This window comes from Eulemur rufifrons, chromosome 7, assembly GCF_041146395.1.
Source record: "Eulemur rufifrons isolate Redbay chromosome 7, OSU_ERuf_1, whole genome shotgun sequence".
NCBI lineage: Eukaryota > Metazoa > Chordata > Mammalia > Primates > Lemuridae > Eulemur > Eulemur rufifrons.
This window is the reverse complement of record NC_090989.1, coordinates 273,137,615-273,152,758: the sequence shown is the minus strand read 5'-3', so window position 1 is coordinate 273,152,758 and position 15,144 is coordinate 273,137,615. Positions and strand designations below refer to the sequence as shown.

The following is a 15,144-nucleotide window of genomic DNA, read 5'->3' as shown; positions in this document are numbered from 1 at the left end:
ATTTTCTCCTCATCTACTTTTATTTTTATGTTAATAATTAGAGTCTTATCATTTCTTTTATTCTTTGATTCCTTTATTCTCATCACCTCCAGTGATCATCAAAGGTTTTTTCAAGTAGGGACCTATAATGTGATAGAAGTTCCCGCTGAGAAACTAGAGTTCATTCTAGCTTCTATCCTAACTTTGGGCCGAAGTTTTCCCACATATTATGGAAGAAATAGCAATAATATTCCTTTTGATTTTTAAAAGAAAAAAATATTCATATGGCAAAATATGTTCTTGCAGGGAAGTTCAGTAAAGATTAGGAAAAAATTAATGATTATAAATTCAGGATGAGTTAGAGATATTGAGGGCATTTTAGGTCACAGAGAGATGAGACCACGCTGTTCTACAAACCACTCTTTGATATTCTAACAGATGTTGAATATGAGGCTGATGAACTGTTGGTCTGTAGCAACTGTCATCTTTCTGCCATTTTCTTGATATCCTTATGCTATCGGGATCAAGTCTAAAAGATCCAAATTGAACCCTATCACTAGCTAGAGATCTCTCCCATTTGGGAGGCATACTTTGTCCATACTAAGCTGAAGGTATGATTTTTCTTATTAAGTATTAGGTAATACATATAAACTTTGCCTCTTTGTAGGATAAATTGATGTGACTGACTGTGGTGATTATAATTATAATATTATAATAATAATAGTAACCATTTTATTGAGTACCTACTATGTGCCAAGCACTGTAAGCATTAAATGTGATAATGCTGCATAGTACATTATCCCATTTAATCCTTTCCAAGAATTCTGCAAAGTTGATATTATTATTCCCATTTTACACATAAGGAACCTGAGCTTTAGAAAGAGTGACTTATATACAGCCACATAGTTCTATTTGATTTCAAACCCTTTGATCATTCTGCTGAGCTATGCTGCCGTTAGAAGTACAAACTATAGCACTTTAACTATAAAATAGCTATAATCTACACAAAGGAAGAATTACTACACATGGAATTAAGGGAAGGCTATTTTCTTTCTTGGCTGACATTGACCCTGAACAATTTAAATTGTACTTTTCTGATGTAACTAGAGATACAGTTTTTCCTACACCTCCTTTGAGGAGAATTTTACCTTTATGAAAGACCATCGGGCATGTTGGACTTATTTGAGTTCAAATGATTACCATCTATCCCTGTCACTTTTAACCACATGATTTAGAACTCAGTAGTGACATATTAACTGCGTTTGCAGGAATTTATATGACTCTATCTGAGAGTAAAGAAGGATAGAAAACTCCAACACTGGAATTTTCCCAAAGGTTTTAGTACCGATATTGTACATATTAGAAAACAGCCACAGATGTAATAATCTAGCTTTCTAGACCCTGATTCTTATCACTGTATTTCCTTTAAAATTATTTTTAACTTGCATTACCTTAAAGCAGACTATCATGTGAACATCCCACATCAACCTCCACTCCCATGTGTATTTCTTTTATTGTTTCTCAAAACTAGATAATTTTGTCTTTTACATTTCATTCTCTGTTTTTATTTTCAGAAGTTATTGTTCCAACACCCGAAGGTTCTACCATTTTGGTTTCCAATGCCTCTTTGACCACATCAGTGCCCACCCCTATTATAAATAGTACATTTTCCCCCACAACCCTGCAGACTATCTTAAGCACTTCTGAAAACAGCACTTCAGCTTTAGCTGATGTATCATGGACCCAGTTTAACATCATCATTTTGACAGTCATCATCATTGTGGTGGTGCTGCTAATGGGATTTGTAGGGGCTGTATATATGTACCGTGAGTATCAAAACCGGAAACTCAATGCCCCCTTTTGGACCATCGAGCTGAAAGAAGACAATATCAGTTTCAGCAGCTACCATGACAGCATTCCCAACGCAGATGTGTCGGGACTGTTGGAAGATGATGGCAATGAAGTGGCTCCCAATGGGCAACTGACCCTGACAACACCCATACATAACTACAAAGCCTAAGGAGCTGGAACTATTCTCCTGGACTGTTAAACCCCAGTGCTTACTAAGACAGCACCAGCTCCTGGCCCAGACAAAACCTGGGTAGAGTTTGCTGAGAAAACAAAGGCAAATAGTGCACCAGGAATTTTCAGGTACAAATTTGTAATGCGCTTAGCCTATCTATTGCTCTTAGTTTTCCCATGAAGATCTGAAGCATTCACTGTCGTTAAGGACTTGAAGTAAAGTATATTTTTGTACCAAACCACATAGGAGTAAGGAAAGGCTGAACCCCATAGTGCAGCCCAAATCCACTTTGACCTCCAGATAGACTCCTGGGGAAGTGTTCACCAAACCAGTGGTAACAACATGATGGAGGGAAAGGACTGCTGGAAGACTTCATCTCCATTCCTGAAATACTTTTTTTTACAAGGAGGGTCAGGAATTGTATTCATTTTACTGTACTAAAAGACATCATTGAGGAAAAGCTGGTGTCTAGGCTGTATCACAATAAGCAGTCTTGATTGTTTCTAGAATAGGGCTAGAAAAGTCCCAAGAAGATCTTCAGAAGGGCTTGATTTTTCCTCCCAGGATTCTTGCTCAGTGATGAGAATAAAGCACAGGATAAGCTTCTAATGGTCGAGGAAGGCAGCACTGGGAGCAGGAAGCTGACGGTCCCCCTCAGGGTCTCAGTGTAAATGATAAATTGTCTAAAAAATAAGGAATATTCCTGCCTCTGGAGAAATAAGGTGTACATAGTTAATGTAGCATATCTGGTCAACATTGTATCTATTTGTAAAAAAAATCATGTCATATTTTATCATCTGGAATTTATTTGTACAGCAGTTAATGGCGTTGTAAAAAGAAAATATGGGGGTTGCTTAAAATACTGTAAAATAGTTGGCAATATTGCTAGAGCTGGGACTCTGGTGAGGATCAGTCATTTTTAGTCCCTCTTTGGACACTGTTAAAATTTATAAGAGGTTGAATGTTTGTAATCTTTCTTTCCTCTCTCAATCTAAAAGTAGAGTTATATGTTCTTTGACTTACCATAGATTCAAGCAATAGGTTTTGAAGTCAATAATTGTTAAGCTGGGACACAGGCTGCATTCTCCACAATACTCATCTAATTAGACACTGTCCACGCTATATAGATTTACATTAATATAAAACATACCCTCATTAAAATTTTTTTTTTCCTGAATGTAAAAGATAGTCTTCCAAAGGATAGGAATATTTTAGTTCCAAAAGAAAAGCCATCATCACTCACTTGGAATCTCTAGTTTTTGTGCCTGTGAAATACTGATATCCCTCCATAAAAAAAGCCTACGTTTGAACATAACCTGTCATTCATTGCCGTGCGGTATGCCATCTCCCTGCAGTGCTACAGTTCTCCCATCTCCTTGTCTAGTTAGAGGCTAGCTCTGTTGTTGGGCGTGTTTAGTTAGTCCTTGCTTTTAGACGCAATTTTTTTCCTAGAGGCCAACTACTGTTGCTCTCATTTATTATAATATTAACAGACTGTGGATTAAACAAGCCAGAAAAAGTGGTCAGAAGTCAAATATAGATATTTATTAGGAGGAACAGCAAACTGTGAAGTGGTTAGAAAAAAGTGAAGACTTCCTATTAGATTAGACTTAGGAAATCCAATTTGACCCCTTTGCCTAACTTCCCCAGAGAAAAACCTAGAATTCGGTCTTCCCTTTATAGGAGACCCCTAAGTTGTTCTCAGGGTTTGGAGCTGATGCTCTCAAGGATGTACAGGCAAGTAATCTATTTCTGGTAACCTGAGGGTGCTCTGTGTATTTGGCCATTGCTCTTAAGAGTAGAGGTTACATTACGTTATATTAAAATTATTTAATATTTCTTTAACCTTGTGTAGTTTGCAAAGCACTTTTTCACATGTATGTCCTTTGTTCCTCATGATAGCCCCCGAGGAAGGAATTGCTGTCCGCTTTTTATAGATGAGGAAACTGAGGCACAGAGGGGCTAATTGCCTTGTTCAAGGCTACACAATGTATGTCCTTATTAGGCTTGGAATCAGGATGTCTAACTCTAAAGCACATGTTCTTTCGATTATATACTAATGCAGAAATTGACTAGCCATGGACACAAGAAGGCTGGGAAGAAGAGTCCCACTGTGGATGTTCCTAATTTTTTTAAGTACCAGGTGCAGTCCAGGGCCATACACCTATGAAGGACTTAGTGGAAAGAACACAGGAAGATTGCCATCTGAAGCTAGTATTAGTGATAAGAAAACAAAACTGCCAGTCTGTGCTTCATTAAAGTGAACTAATCTCTCTAAGCAGGAAAGGAAAACTGGCTTTCCCCAGCAGTTGCTGCATATGTGGGTACAGACCATGCACAATTCTAAGGAACTGGGCAAAGTGGCAAACCTGCCTTCCTCCCACATACCCCTCCCCTCAGAAAAAAAAAAAAAAAAGAGGCCAGGATTGAGGATAGTGAGAAATAAGCATTTGTTAAACAGAAATTAACCCAATAGAAAAAGGAATGTCTGTTGGAGCTTAAGAGCCAAAGCCAAATAGTGAGGATTCTGGCCATGGAGGAACTCCTTAAAGTAGACCTTAAAAGGTATTGCAAAAATTGAATCACAAAAAATATTTACCTGTAAATACTTTTTAACAGCTCCTAGGTCATGTTCTTAAATTTTCCTAATGAAAAAAAGTCTTAAAATTTGTTTTAAATAATATCCTTTAGTGTCCCCAGCTTTTTGCTTGTGGAAATAATTTTGCTTTAAAATATAAACCAATCATGCAGTGATCTACCACTGAAATCAGACTAGAAAACTAGCATGGAATGCACTGCACAATATTCATTCCTGCAAAGGCATGACTGCCAGGCACTGTGGCATCCAGCAGCAGGGATATTGGAAGAACTTTTGTCTAGAGATTAGAAATGTGTTATTTTTAAAGAAGATAAGACTGATGTGAATCTTATTGAATGATGACAGATACTGCTATTAGGTGATACTTTTATCTCCATTAATTCATTTTAGTAAGCTCTCATGCATTTCTTATAGTTAGATGCCCGAGGTAGTGTTAAGTATCTCTTCATCCGCCCTTACTTCCTCCGCCTCCCTTCCTCTACCCTCTATTTCTTGGGACTCTCCTATTAATGGAATTTCTCTGGTTATAGAGAAAAAATGATAATAAAAAACTAAACCTCATTTATACTAAGGTCCTATGGACCTAAAGCATTACTCTTCCCAGGGATACCTAGATTTTATGAGAGGAGAACAGAAAATAGACACGGGATGGGAGGAGAGAGAATATCTTGGACAGGATTTGTATAAGCCTCAAATTATATTGCAATTCTCCAGCCCCGTTATTCCTAGGAAAATTGACCATTAAAGCAATACTCACTGACCTACTAGTTCTCATTTTGGTCAGCTGAGTGCCTTTAGGATATTTAGTCCTTGTGCTCTTTTGGAAGCAGCTAAAGCAACAGTATTTCCTCTTGACAGCTTCAATTGGAACTGAGTTATTAGATCATTCGCCTCGGTCCCGTATTTTTTGAAGGACACCTGATGAACATAACACCACTTATAATGAACATCCTTCATACTTATACTGTAGGGTATGTGGATAGGAGGTGAATTTCCACATATCAAGGAAAGCTCTCCACAAAGAGTTCAAAAAAGTGAAAAAAAAAAAAACCCCACAAAACCCCATGTAATCTGTTACAGCAAGGAAAGCATTTTTGGCCTCATCCATGAAGAACCTTTGATCTGTTGTGATCTTCTTGATAGTAAGGAGTTTGCAGCTAAAATGAGTTTGATGTGTACGGGGGAGTAAAGGAAGATTAATGAATTTTTCTCTTTAACCCTGAGCCAGAGACTATGCCAAGGGGAAAAGCAGGAAGTATGCACTGATCCATCTGAAGAAGTCAAATAATATCAAATGGACTAAATGTTATGGATCATTAAAATGTCAGTGGCTGAATGATGCTTTGTCAAAGGCAATCGGGAATCTTTCTTGTTACTTAAGCATACGCAATAGCTGCAGTAGCAGCCCTAGAATGTGAGCCCAGGGCTTCAGATCTAAGTTAGTCCAAAAGCTAAATGATTTAAAGTCAAGTGTTAATGTTAGGAACAAGCACTCTGTAATACATTAAATCAGCCCAAGCAATTAGGAAATGTTTCTGAAACATTAAACTTGTATTTATGTCACTAAAATTCTAACATAAATTTTAAAAATGTGTCTCATACATATGCTGTACTAGGCTTCATAATACATTTCTAAATTTGTGTATGATTTGAATATATGAAAGAATTTATACAAGAGTGTTATTTAAAATTATTAAAAAATAAATGTATATAATTTGTACCTATTGTAGATTTGTTCTTTTACTTTTTTTATGTGGTCAGAGTTGTTAGATGTGTTTAAATATATGTCAAGGATCATTTCTTTTCAACTCACTTCATGAAAATCTTTGAAACATTCATTTATTGACCATGGTATTTTGTTTAATTTCATTTAAAAATATTTTCTGCTTGGGGGAAAAAAACATAAAGATTCCCCCTTTAAGAAAACAAAACATGAGAAGAAAGCATATTAACATATATTCTTGTTTGTGCTTTTGCCTATTCCCTGTGAGATCCATTGGGATTTCCGTAAAAATTTTATAGAGAAAACTTGCTCCCTTTGGATTTCTTTTTCGCACATGTAAACTACTTCTTTAGTAGAAATCGGAAGGGAAACCATATTCTATGTGTTTGTTAGATAAGTTGTAATGAGAGTACATCTTTTTATTATTTTAGGGGAACCCTTGAAGATTCTCTATTTTGACAAAGCTAAGCGATCTTTGATGGGATGGCCTCTTAAGAGATCTCTAAATTAAAAAAAAGTTCATCATCTCTTTGTGCTAAGAGCTTTATAAACTTAAACTGGTTTATTCAGCTTCAGTTGGTTGATATTTACATTTTAAAACCCTGTTTTTTCTTTCTTACCACACATGAAAACAGGTTTGATTATAATCACACCTTATATGTTTATAAATGTGGTTCTATGATGTATATGAATTGGATGTTATCATAAGGGAACAGAATAAGCATGGCAGAAATCTAACTAAACAAAGTTGCAAGAGAAAGTAAAATATACAAACTTACCACACTGAGGGGAAATATTGTCAAAAACATTTGTAGTATTGTATTCATACTTTTAATGAAAATCTATCAAGTAAAGACATTTACTAGATTGCATTATCAAGACTGGTTGTATTCATTTTCCATAGGAGTATAAGATGCATATGTTTAAAAAAATTCCACATGCCCCATTATAATTAAATCAGTAACTTCAAAGTATAATAACAATTGTGCTTAGTTATATTTAAAAAGTTAAGCTAAATTAAAAACAACAAAATGTTTTTCATGAGATCACAGGCTGAAAATCAACATTCTAAAGCAATGTTAAAATCATAGTTTTACCTACAAGTTAGTTTTTCAAGGCAATTTTATGAAGAAATTATTGTAGTAATGATTGTACAGGCTTTCAAATACTTCTGCGTACAAAATGAAAGCCATCAGACGATGTTAAATTTAAAATGTGTTGCTTGTTTGTATTAATAATAAGTAGGGTTTAAACCTTGTATGTTGAATTGAACACTGCACTTCAGACAGTTGGAGAAAAACAGGCAAAATGTTTTCTTTGTATGTAATAAGAGTAGGTTTGGGTAATAAAGGAAGCGTTTGGGAGGAAATTTTCTTTTGTGGTTTCCTTTGTATTGTCAGACCAACTGCTAAAATTGTATATGTCAATACTGTTTTTTTAATCTCTGATCCATGTAAGGAAGAGTCTCTTCCCTTCCCCATGCTTATTGCCTTTCTAATCCAACCATATTTAATCTCATGTATAATTTCCTATATATGCCAGTTTATATGGGCATATATAACCCCTTTGCTGGTATGATTTCCTCTACCTGTAATATCCTTGAGAATGTTTGTTCATTCTTTGCAAACCCCTGGTAAAGGGAAGTTGATCAATCCATAATTTGTACCTACATTTTGCTTAATGAATATCTTTCTTACTGCACATGTTTTATTATAAAATACTTGCCTGTGTCTTCCCCAGTAGACTTGAAACCAGGAGCATTTATTCTTCTGTCTCTGGTATCTGGCACATTGCTGGTACATTGTGGGTGCTCAGTAAATGGTGGTTAAAACAAAAGGTACTTTACAATACAAGAGTTGGTATACGAACTTACTTGGTGAAGTATTGTAAGAAATCTTATATTCAATGGGAGGACAACGTTTCTTGTTCAAGAGAGGTGTCAATATATGAGCTTCAGAAGATCTGAGAAACCCTTGAAATTGTATGCTGTTTTATTTATGAATGCAATTACGTGTCTTTTTCTGGAGAAAAGAGCCATACTTTAATCAGAGGCTCAAAAGGATCCATGATCCCCAAAAGATTAACAACTACTTAGATGGTTTTTATTTCGTGTTTTTCAGCAATAAAATTTCTCCTACTGTATGTAAATTGGTAAAATTGGTAAATTGGTCTTGATTCAAGAAATTCACTTCTGGAAATCCTTCATAAGAAATGTCCTAAAAAGCAGAGACTTCTGTACCAATTTTTTTTTTCAGAGTGATGTCTAAAGTTCCAAAAAATAGAGACAAATTCTAGATGTTCAAGAGTAGGGATGTGGTTTAGTGCATACACTTGTTAAGATAACATACAATCACTAAGAAGGATTAGGAAGAATTATTAAAAACGGAATCAGAATTAAGTGAAGAAAAATGAAATACTTTGAAGATGTGCATGAAATTCTACTCCTTGTGTATAGTTTAGAGAATCTCTTATGTATGTGCACCAGAAGCCACATTCCAGACTTTTCATGGCAGCATTATTGGTTATAGCAAAATAATTGGAAACAGTTCAAATGTCTGTCAGTAGAATAATGGATAGATTGCAGTCTGTCCATATACTTCCAGGAGAATTTTATGCAGGAATGGAAAATGAATGAATTACAGCCTTTATACATCAATGTGGATAAATCACAAATACATAATGTTGAGCAAAAAAAGTCATAGAAATCTATACAGTGTAATTTCTTTTAAGGGCCAAAAAAATGGAAATAGGATAATATGTTGTTTAGAAATACATATTTTTGTAGGAAAACTGTAATGAAAGACAAGGGAATGATTAATACAAAAGTAAGATAGCTTTGGAAGGGAAAGAGGGATGCACAGATGGTTTCAAAGTAATCAGTAATATTCTATTCCTTAAACTATGTGTGGGTATGTGAGATTTCATTGTATTCTTTTTTTAAACTGTGTGTGTGTGTGTGTGTGTGTGTACATACAATGATATATATGTAACATTTCATTGTGAAAACTTTTAATAGGATATAAACTGGTAGATAAAACATAATTTCAACTTTTTTGAAAAAATATATAAAGAAAATATTTGGAAGAAAACACCATAATTGGTGATATGTATGCTAAAGAAACAACCAAACAAAACAAACCCATTACATTTTATTTCATAATGGTAAAAGAATAAATTCATCAATCCTAAATGTAACAATCCTAAATGTATATGCACCTCATAACAGCTTCAAAATACACACACAAAAAAAACTGATACTAGTGAAAAGAGAAACAGACAAACCACAATTATAATTAATTAGATAAGTAGACAGAAAACAAGTAAGTCTATAGAATACATAACACTATCACCAACTTGACCTGATTGACATAGAACACGCAGCCCAACAACAGCAGGAGATACTTTCTTTTCAACTGCACAGGAGACATTTACCAAGACAGACCATACACTGACCCATAAAATAAGTCTCAACAAATTCTAAAATATGAAATCATACAAAATATGTTTCCTGACCACAATGGAATTAGATTAGAAATTAGTGCCAGAAATTTATCTGGGAAATTCTGAAATATTTGAAAACTAAAATACTTCCAAATAACACACATGTCAAAAAAAAATGAAGAAAAATTAGAAAGTATTTTGGACTGAATGAAAATGAAAACACAACATTTCAAAATTATGGGATGCAGCTAAAGCAGTACTTAAAGGAAAATTTAGAGCACCAAATTTTTGTATTAGAAAACAGGAATGGCCAGGTGTGGTGGCTCACGCTTGTAATTCTAGCACTCTGGGAGGCCAAAGTGGGAGTATTGCTTGAAGCCAGGAGTTCAAGACCAGCTTGAGCAAGAGTGAGACCCCATCTCTACTAAAACTAGAAAAAATCAGCCAGGTGTAGTGGCACGCACCTGTAGTCGGGAGGCTGAGGCAGAAGGATCATTTGAGCCTAGCAGTTTGAGGTTGCAGTGAGCTATGACAACACCACTGTACTCTAGCTAGGGAAACAGAGTGAGACTCTGTCTCACAAAAAAAAAAAAAAAAAAAAAAAGGAAAGATCTCAAATGAATGACCTAAGGGTCTATCTTAAACTAGAAAAGAGCAAAATATACCCAAAGTATGCAGAAGATAGTAAATAAGACTAAAAATAAATAAAACAGAAAGCAGAGAAAATCAATGGAACTAAAAGCTAGTTCTTTGAGAAATTCAATAAAATCGATAGACTGCTAGACAAATGATCAGAAAAATTAAAAGAAGAGAGGGAGAAGACCAAGAAAAAAATATCCAATATCAGGAATGAGAGAGTGGTAATCACTATGGATTCCAAAGACATTGAAAAGATAAGAGAAGTTTATAACAATAAATTTGATGACTTAGATGAAATGTACAGATTCCTTAAAAGACACAGACCACTGTGCTCACTCAAAAAGAAATAGATAACCCAAATAGTCCTGTATCTTTTAAAGAAATTGAATTTGTAGTTAATAAACCTCCCCCAAAGAAAACTCTATGTCCAGATGGCATCACTGGTGAATTCTAGAAACATTTTAAGAAGAAATATTACCAATTCTACACAAACTTCCAGAAAAACTAAAGAGGAAGCAGTATTTCCCAACTCATTCTATGAAACCGACATTACCTAGATACAAAACAAGACTGATATCACAGAAAACTACAGACCATACTTCTCATGAACATAGACAAATATTTCTAAGAAAATTGAAGCAAGGCAAATTAAATACAACAATACATTAAAAGAATAGTACCTCATGGCCAACTGGGGTTTATCCTACAAAGGCAAGCTTGGTATAACGTTTGAAAATCAATCAATGTAATTCACACAGGCTGAAAAAGAAAACTCATATAATGATCATCTTAAGAGATGCAGAAAAAGAATTTGACAGAATCCGATATCCATTTAGGATAAAAATGATGATGATGATGATACTCTCGTGATATTGTGAGATAATAAGAAATAAATACTTTGATCTTCATCCAGCTCCTGGTCAGAGTCCTGAAACCTTTGTAATTTCCTGTCATGAGCTATAGGAGCATCTGATGTTATATTTGGTTTCTGTCTCTGGCTCTTGAAATAACTCCAGAATGTTAAAGATGAAAGGAATATCTTTTGTTACTTATGGCAAGCCCCTGTCAACCACACCAGATTTAATAAGGTGACTTTTGGAAAGCCCCTAAAGATAGGGGTGCTGGTTGCCAGTGGAACCAATCATAGGTTTGGAGGACTGAATCTTTCAGCCCCACCTCCCATCCTCTGGGGCCTGGAGATTGATTTTAATCACCAATGGCCAATGATTTAAAATCATGCCTATGGAACGAAGCCTCCATAAAACCCTAACTGAAAGGGTTCAAAGAATGGGGCTGTCTTCATCTTTGTATTCCCATTGCCAAGCACTGGCTCTAATACCAAAAAAAAGAAAAACCTTAATAAATGGTAGTAAATGAATGAGTAAGTGAATCAACAGTATCACAGTTTTTACACTGATAAATAGAGTAAAGATGTGTCAGTACACTGCGATGTGTAGGCTTTGAATTAGTGAAAGCTTAACCCATAAACCAAATAGGCTATTATTTTGGAAAGCGCCACATCACTTGTAAGTAGGGATGTTTGTGAGTGAACTTGGTAACATACAGCACAAAATCCCCTTCAGTGGACCGGTGCTGATGAAGCTCATTCCTTCAGAGCAGAGAGAGATCTCGCCCACGGGCTGGCCTGCATCTCCTCAGACTTTGCGGCTTATGCCCGCTGGGTAGGCAGCAAACATCGTCCTATATACGGATGCTTTTGGTGCCCTCCCCTCTTTGCCTTTATTTTCAGTAGCTTGCAGAATCAACAGGCTACATCTCAGCCTTTTAATTCCTCAAAACACTTTCTAAATGAGCCGTTGTTATCTTTAATCACCATGGCTAGGGGATTATCCAGCCTCATTTGAAGAAGCCATTTTTGCAAGGAGATGAGATTCTTCCAGATAAGGATAAAGACATTAAGGGTGTCTGTTAAGATTCTGCTTTAGTTGAGGTAATAATTTTAGGGTAATTAAGCAAATTGTGTAGACTCCAATGGGCTGCTAATCCCCAAAGGAATTGTCTGAAATGGAGAGGTCTTTAAATTCCAAAACAAGGAGTTTGGCAACAGTTACAGTTTGAATTTCCTTCAGTTAAAATGAGGAGGTACTGTCCTGGGAAAAAAATTAACTTCATTTACTTATAATCTGTATCTCACCTTTTTGTATTAAAAGATATAAAACCTTTAAATTAAGAGTTAAAGTTAAGTATACCAAGGAGGAAATAGAAATATACCAGAAAACCTAGACTAAAGGCTAAATTAGCAATTGACACCTCATTTAGCTATGAGCTTCCCAAGAATCAACAACGTAAATTACTTAGCTATGTTACCTGCTAATGAAGGGATGCACACCGGAACATCAACAGAAAATGTCTTTTTCTGGATTCTCAAAGAGAATAGGTTGCAGTACTGAGAGCATCAGCTTGGAAAGCAGAGAGACAAGGGTTCCAGTGCAGGCCTCACAACTACAGGATCTCGGGCCAGTTAACAGGTGGCGCTTAGTCCTACTGTCGTTACCTGTAAAAGTAATAATGATCTGGACCCCTTAGGGTTGCAGCGAGGTTAAGTGAAATCTTACATGTTAAGCACCCTGGCTCATGCAAGGTTTGCAGTTTGCAGTGAATATTAGTTCCCTCCCTCTCTCCCTATTATGTAAGAGGTCTTTAATAAAAACTTTAGCAAAAATGCATGTTATTCTTTCTCTAGTGAGTGGAGAATTAGATCAGGTACCAGGTGGTTTGTTTTCTGACTAGAAAACCAGTCCACAGCCCAGTATTGGAGTAAGGCCACTCCTAGGTTTTGGGTACATTTGGAATGAAATGAGATACTTTCTAAGTTGAATTGTTGCTGTTTCGATGTCTTTGCTGGGTGATCTTGGGCCAGGATGGCACCCACAGGAGGCAGAAATAGGCAGCGTGGCATCTCGTGGGCTTTCTGTGGCCCCCCGGGGATCCACAAGAATCGCTGTATTTGTCTACGAGAAATGGGTGGGAAGTGGGTATTGTGGAGTGAGGAGAGTGCAGGCCTGGGAGTCTGCACATGTCAGATCTGTCCACGCTCTGTTACAAATTCACAGAGTGGTCTCGGGCAGGCCACCGAACCCATCTGGATCTCAGCTTTTCCATCGGTGAATCCAAGAGGTTTAGTTTAATGTTCTCTATGGGAGCCTTTTTCATTTTTGTGTGAAGGTGTTCTATTAGGTGTGAAGAAAAGGGCGTTTGGGGTAAGATCATTAAATTCTGGTTAAGATTTATTAATTTATTCTTTCCTCAACATTTATTAAACATCTATTATCTGCCAAGTGCTATAATAAATCCTAGGGTATAGAATTAAAAGTCCCTGCTCTCCAAAGAAGCCAGACACAAAAGAGTATATACTGCAGGATTCCAGTTCTAGGAAATTGTCAAAAAGACAAATCTTTAATGACAAAAAGTAGCTCAGGGATTTCCTGAGGTGGAAGGGAGATTGACTTGGGCAGGATTACCAGGAAACTTTTTAGGGTGATGGAAATGTTTTGTATCTATGCTAATATGGCAACCACTCACCTCCTGTGGCTATTTAAGTTAAAACTGATTAAGATAAAATTTTTTTAATTCAGTTCTTCAGTCACGTAGCCACATTTTCAGGGTTCGATAGCCACATGTGGCCAGTGGCTACTCTGTTGGACAGTGCAGATTTGGAATACTGTGTTTCTACCATCCCCGACAGCTCTGTTGGAGAGTCTTGATCGTGGTGGCGGTTGCATGGGTGTGCAAGTTTGCCAAATCTCATCAGAATGTACTCGTGTACCTAAAGTGAGTGCATTTTGTTGTTTGTAAATTCTATCTCAATGAAATTGATTTAAAGTAAAAACATTGCCTCTCCTAGTCTCCAGAAGCTCGCGCTACCGTTAAGAGAGACAGCCAAGGTAATAGACAATTACAGAGCTCAGTGTCACAATGAAGATCAGCTCAAGGTATTCTGGGAGTCCAGACTGGGGCATCTACTCAGACTGGGTCCCAAAACTTGCTCTTTTTTTTTTTTTTTCTCTGAGACAGGATCTTGTTCTGTTGCCTAGGCTAGAGTGCAGTGGCATCATCATAGCCCACTGCAACCTCAAACTCCTGGGCTTAAGCAGTCCTCCTGTTTCAGCCTCTGAAGTAGCTGGGACTACAGGTATCCGCCACCATCCCTGGCTATTTTCTATTTTTTGTAGAGACCGGGTCTTGCTCTTGCTCAGGCTGGTCTTGAACTCCTGGGCTCAAGTGATCCTCCTGCGTCGGCCTTCCAAAGTGCTAGGATTACAGGCTTGAGGCACTGCCCCACACCTGGCTCCAAAACTTTCTCTTAACTGTGGCTGAGAGGACCCTAGGAATTTGAGAGAGAAGAGGAAGGAAAGGTATTCTAGAATATAAGAACCACTAGCACATACAGTTCCTTTGAGTGAGTTAGAAGAAGGCATTCCTACTTTGGAATGGACTCACAGCTTGTCAAGCAGAGCATGAATAGAATTTAAACCTCCAGGCATCCTATGGCTGGATGTACACATGCAGGACACCACCTGTTCGGTGTACCTGGCGGTGTGTCAGTAAGGGAGGAGGGCAAATGCAAAGGTAGAGGGTCTTACATTCATCCCTTTGAGGAGGAGGAGGGAGGTACTGTAGCCACCACAAATATGTCCACCCTTACCTAGGTCCTGACCTGCGCTCTCAACATGAATTCACTACATTTAAGGGAGAGGCAAAGTTTACCATCCTCTCCTG

At 36.9% G+C, this 15,144-nt stretch overlaps 1 protein-coding gene across 1 annotated transcript in view; it reads left to right on the top strand.

Moving 5' to 3' along the window:
- Positions 1 to 6,254, top strand: part of MEGF9 (multiple EGF like domains 9) — a 95,783-nt gene extending 89,529 nt beyond the window's left edge. Inside the window, exon 6 of the mRNA XM_069476725.1 lies at positions 1,554 to 6,254. Within this exon, the coding sequence (XP_069332826.1) occupies positions 1,554 to 1,999 (446 nt within the window). The 3' untranslated portion in view covers positions 2,000 to 6,254. The remainder of the gene's footprint in view (positions 1 to 1,553) is intronic.
- Positions 6,255 to 15,144: the final 8,890 nt, after the last annotated feature.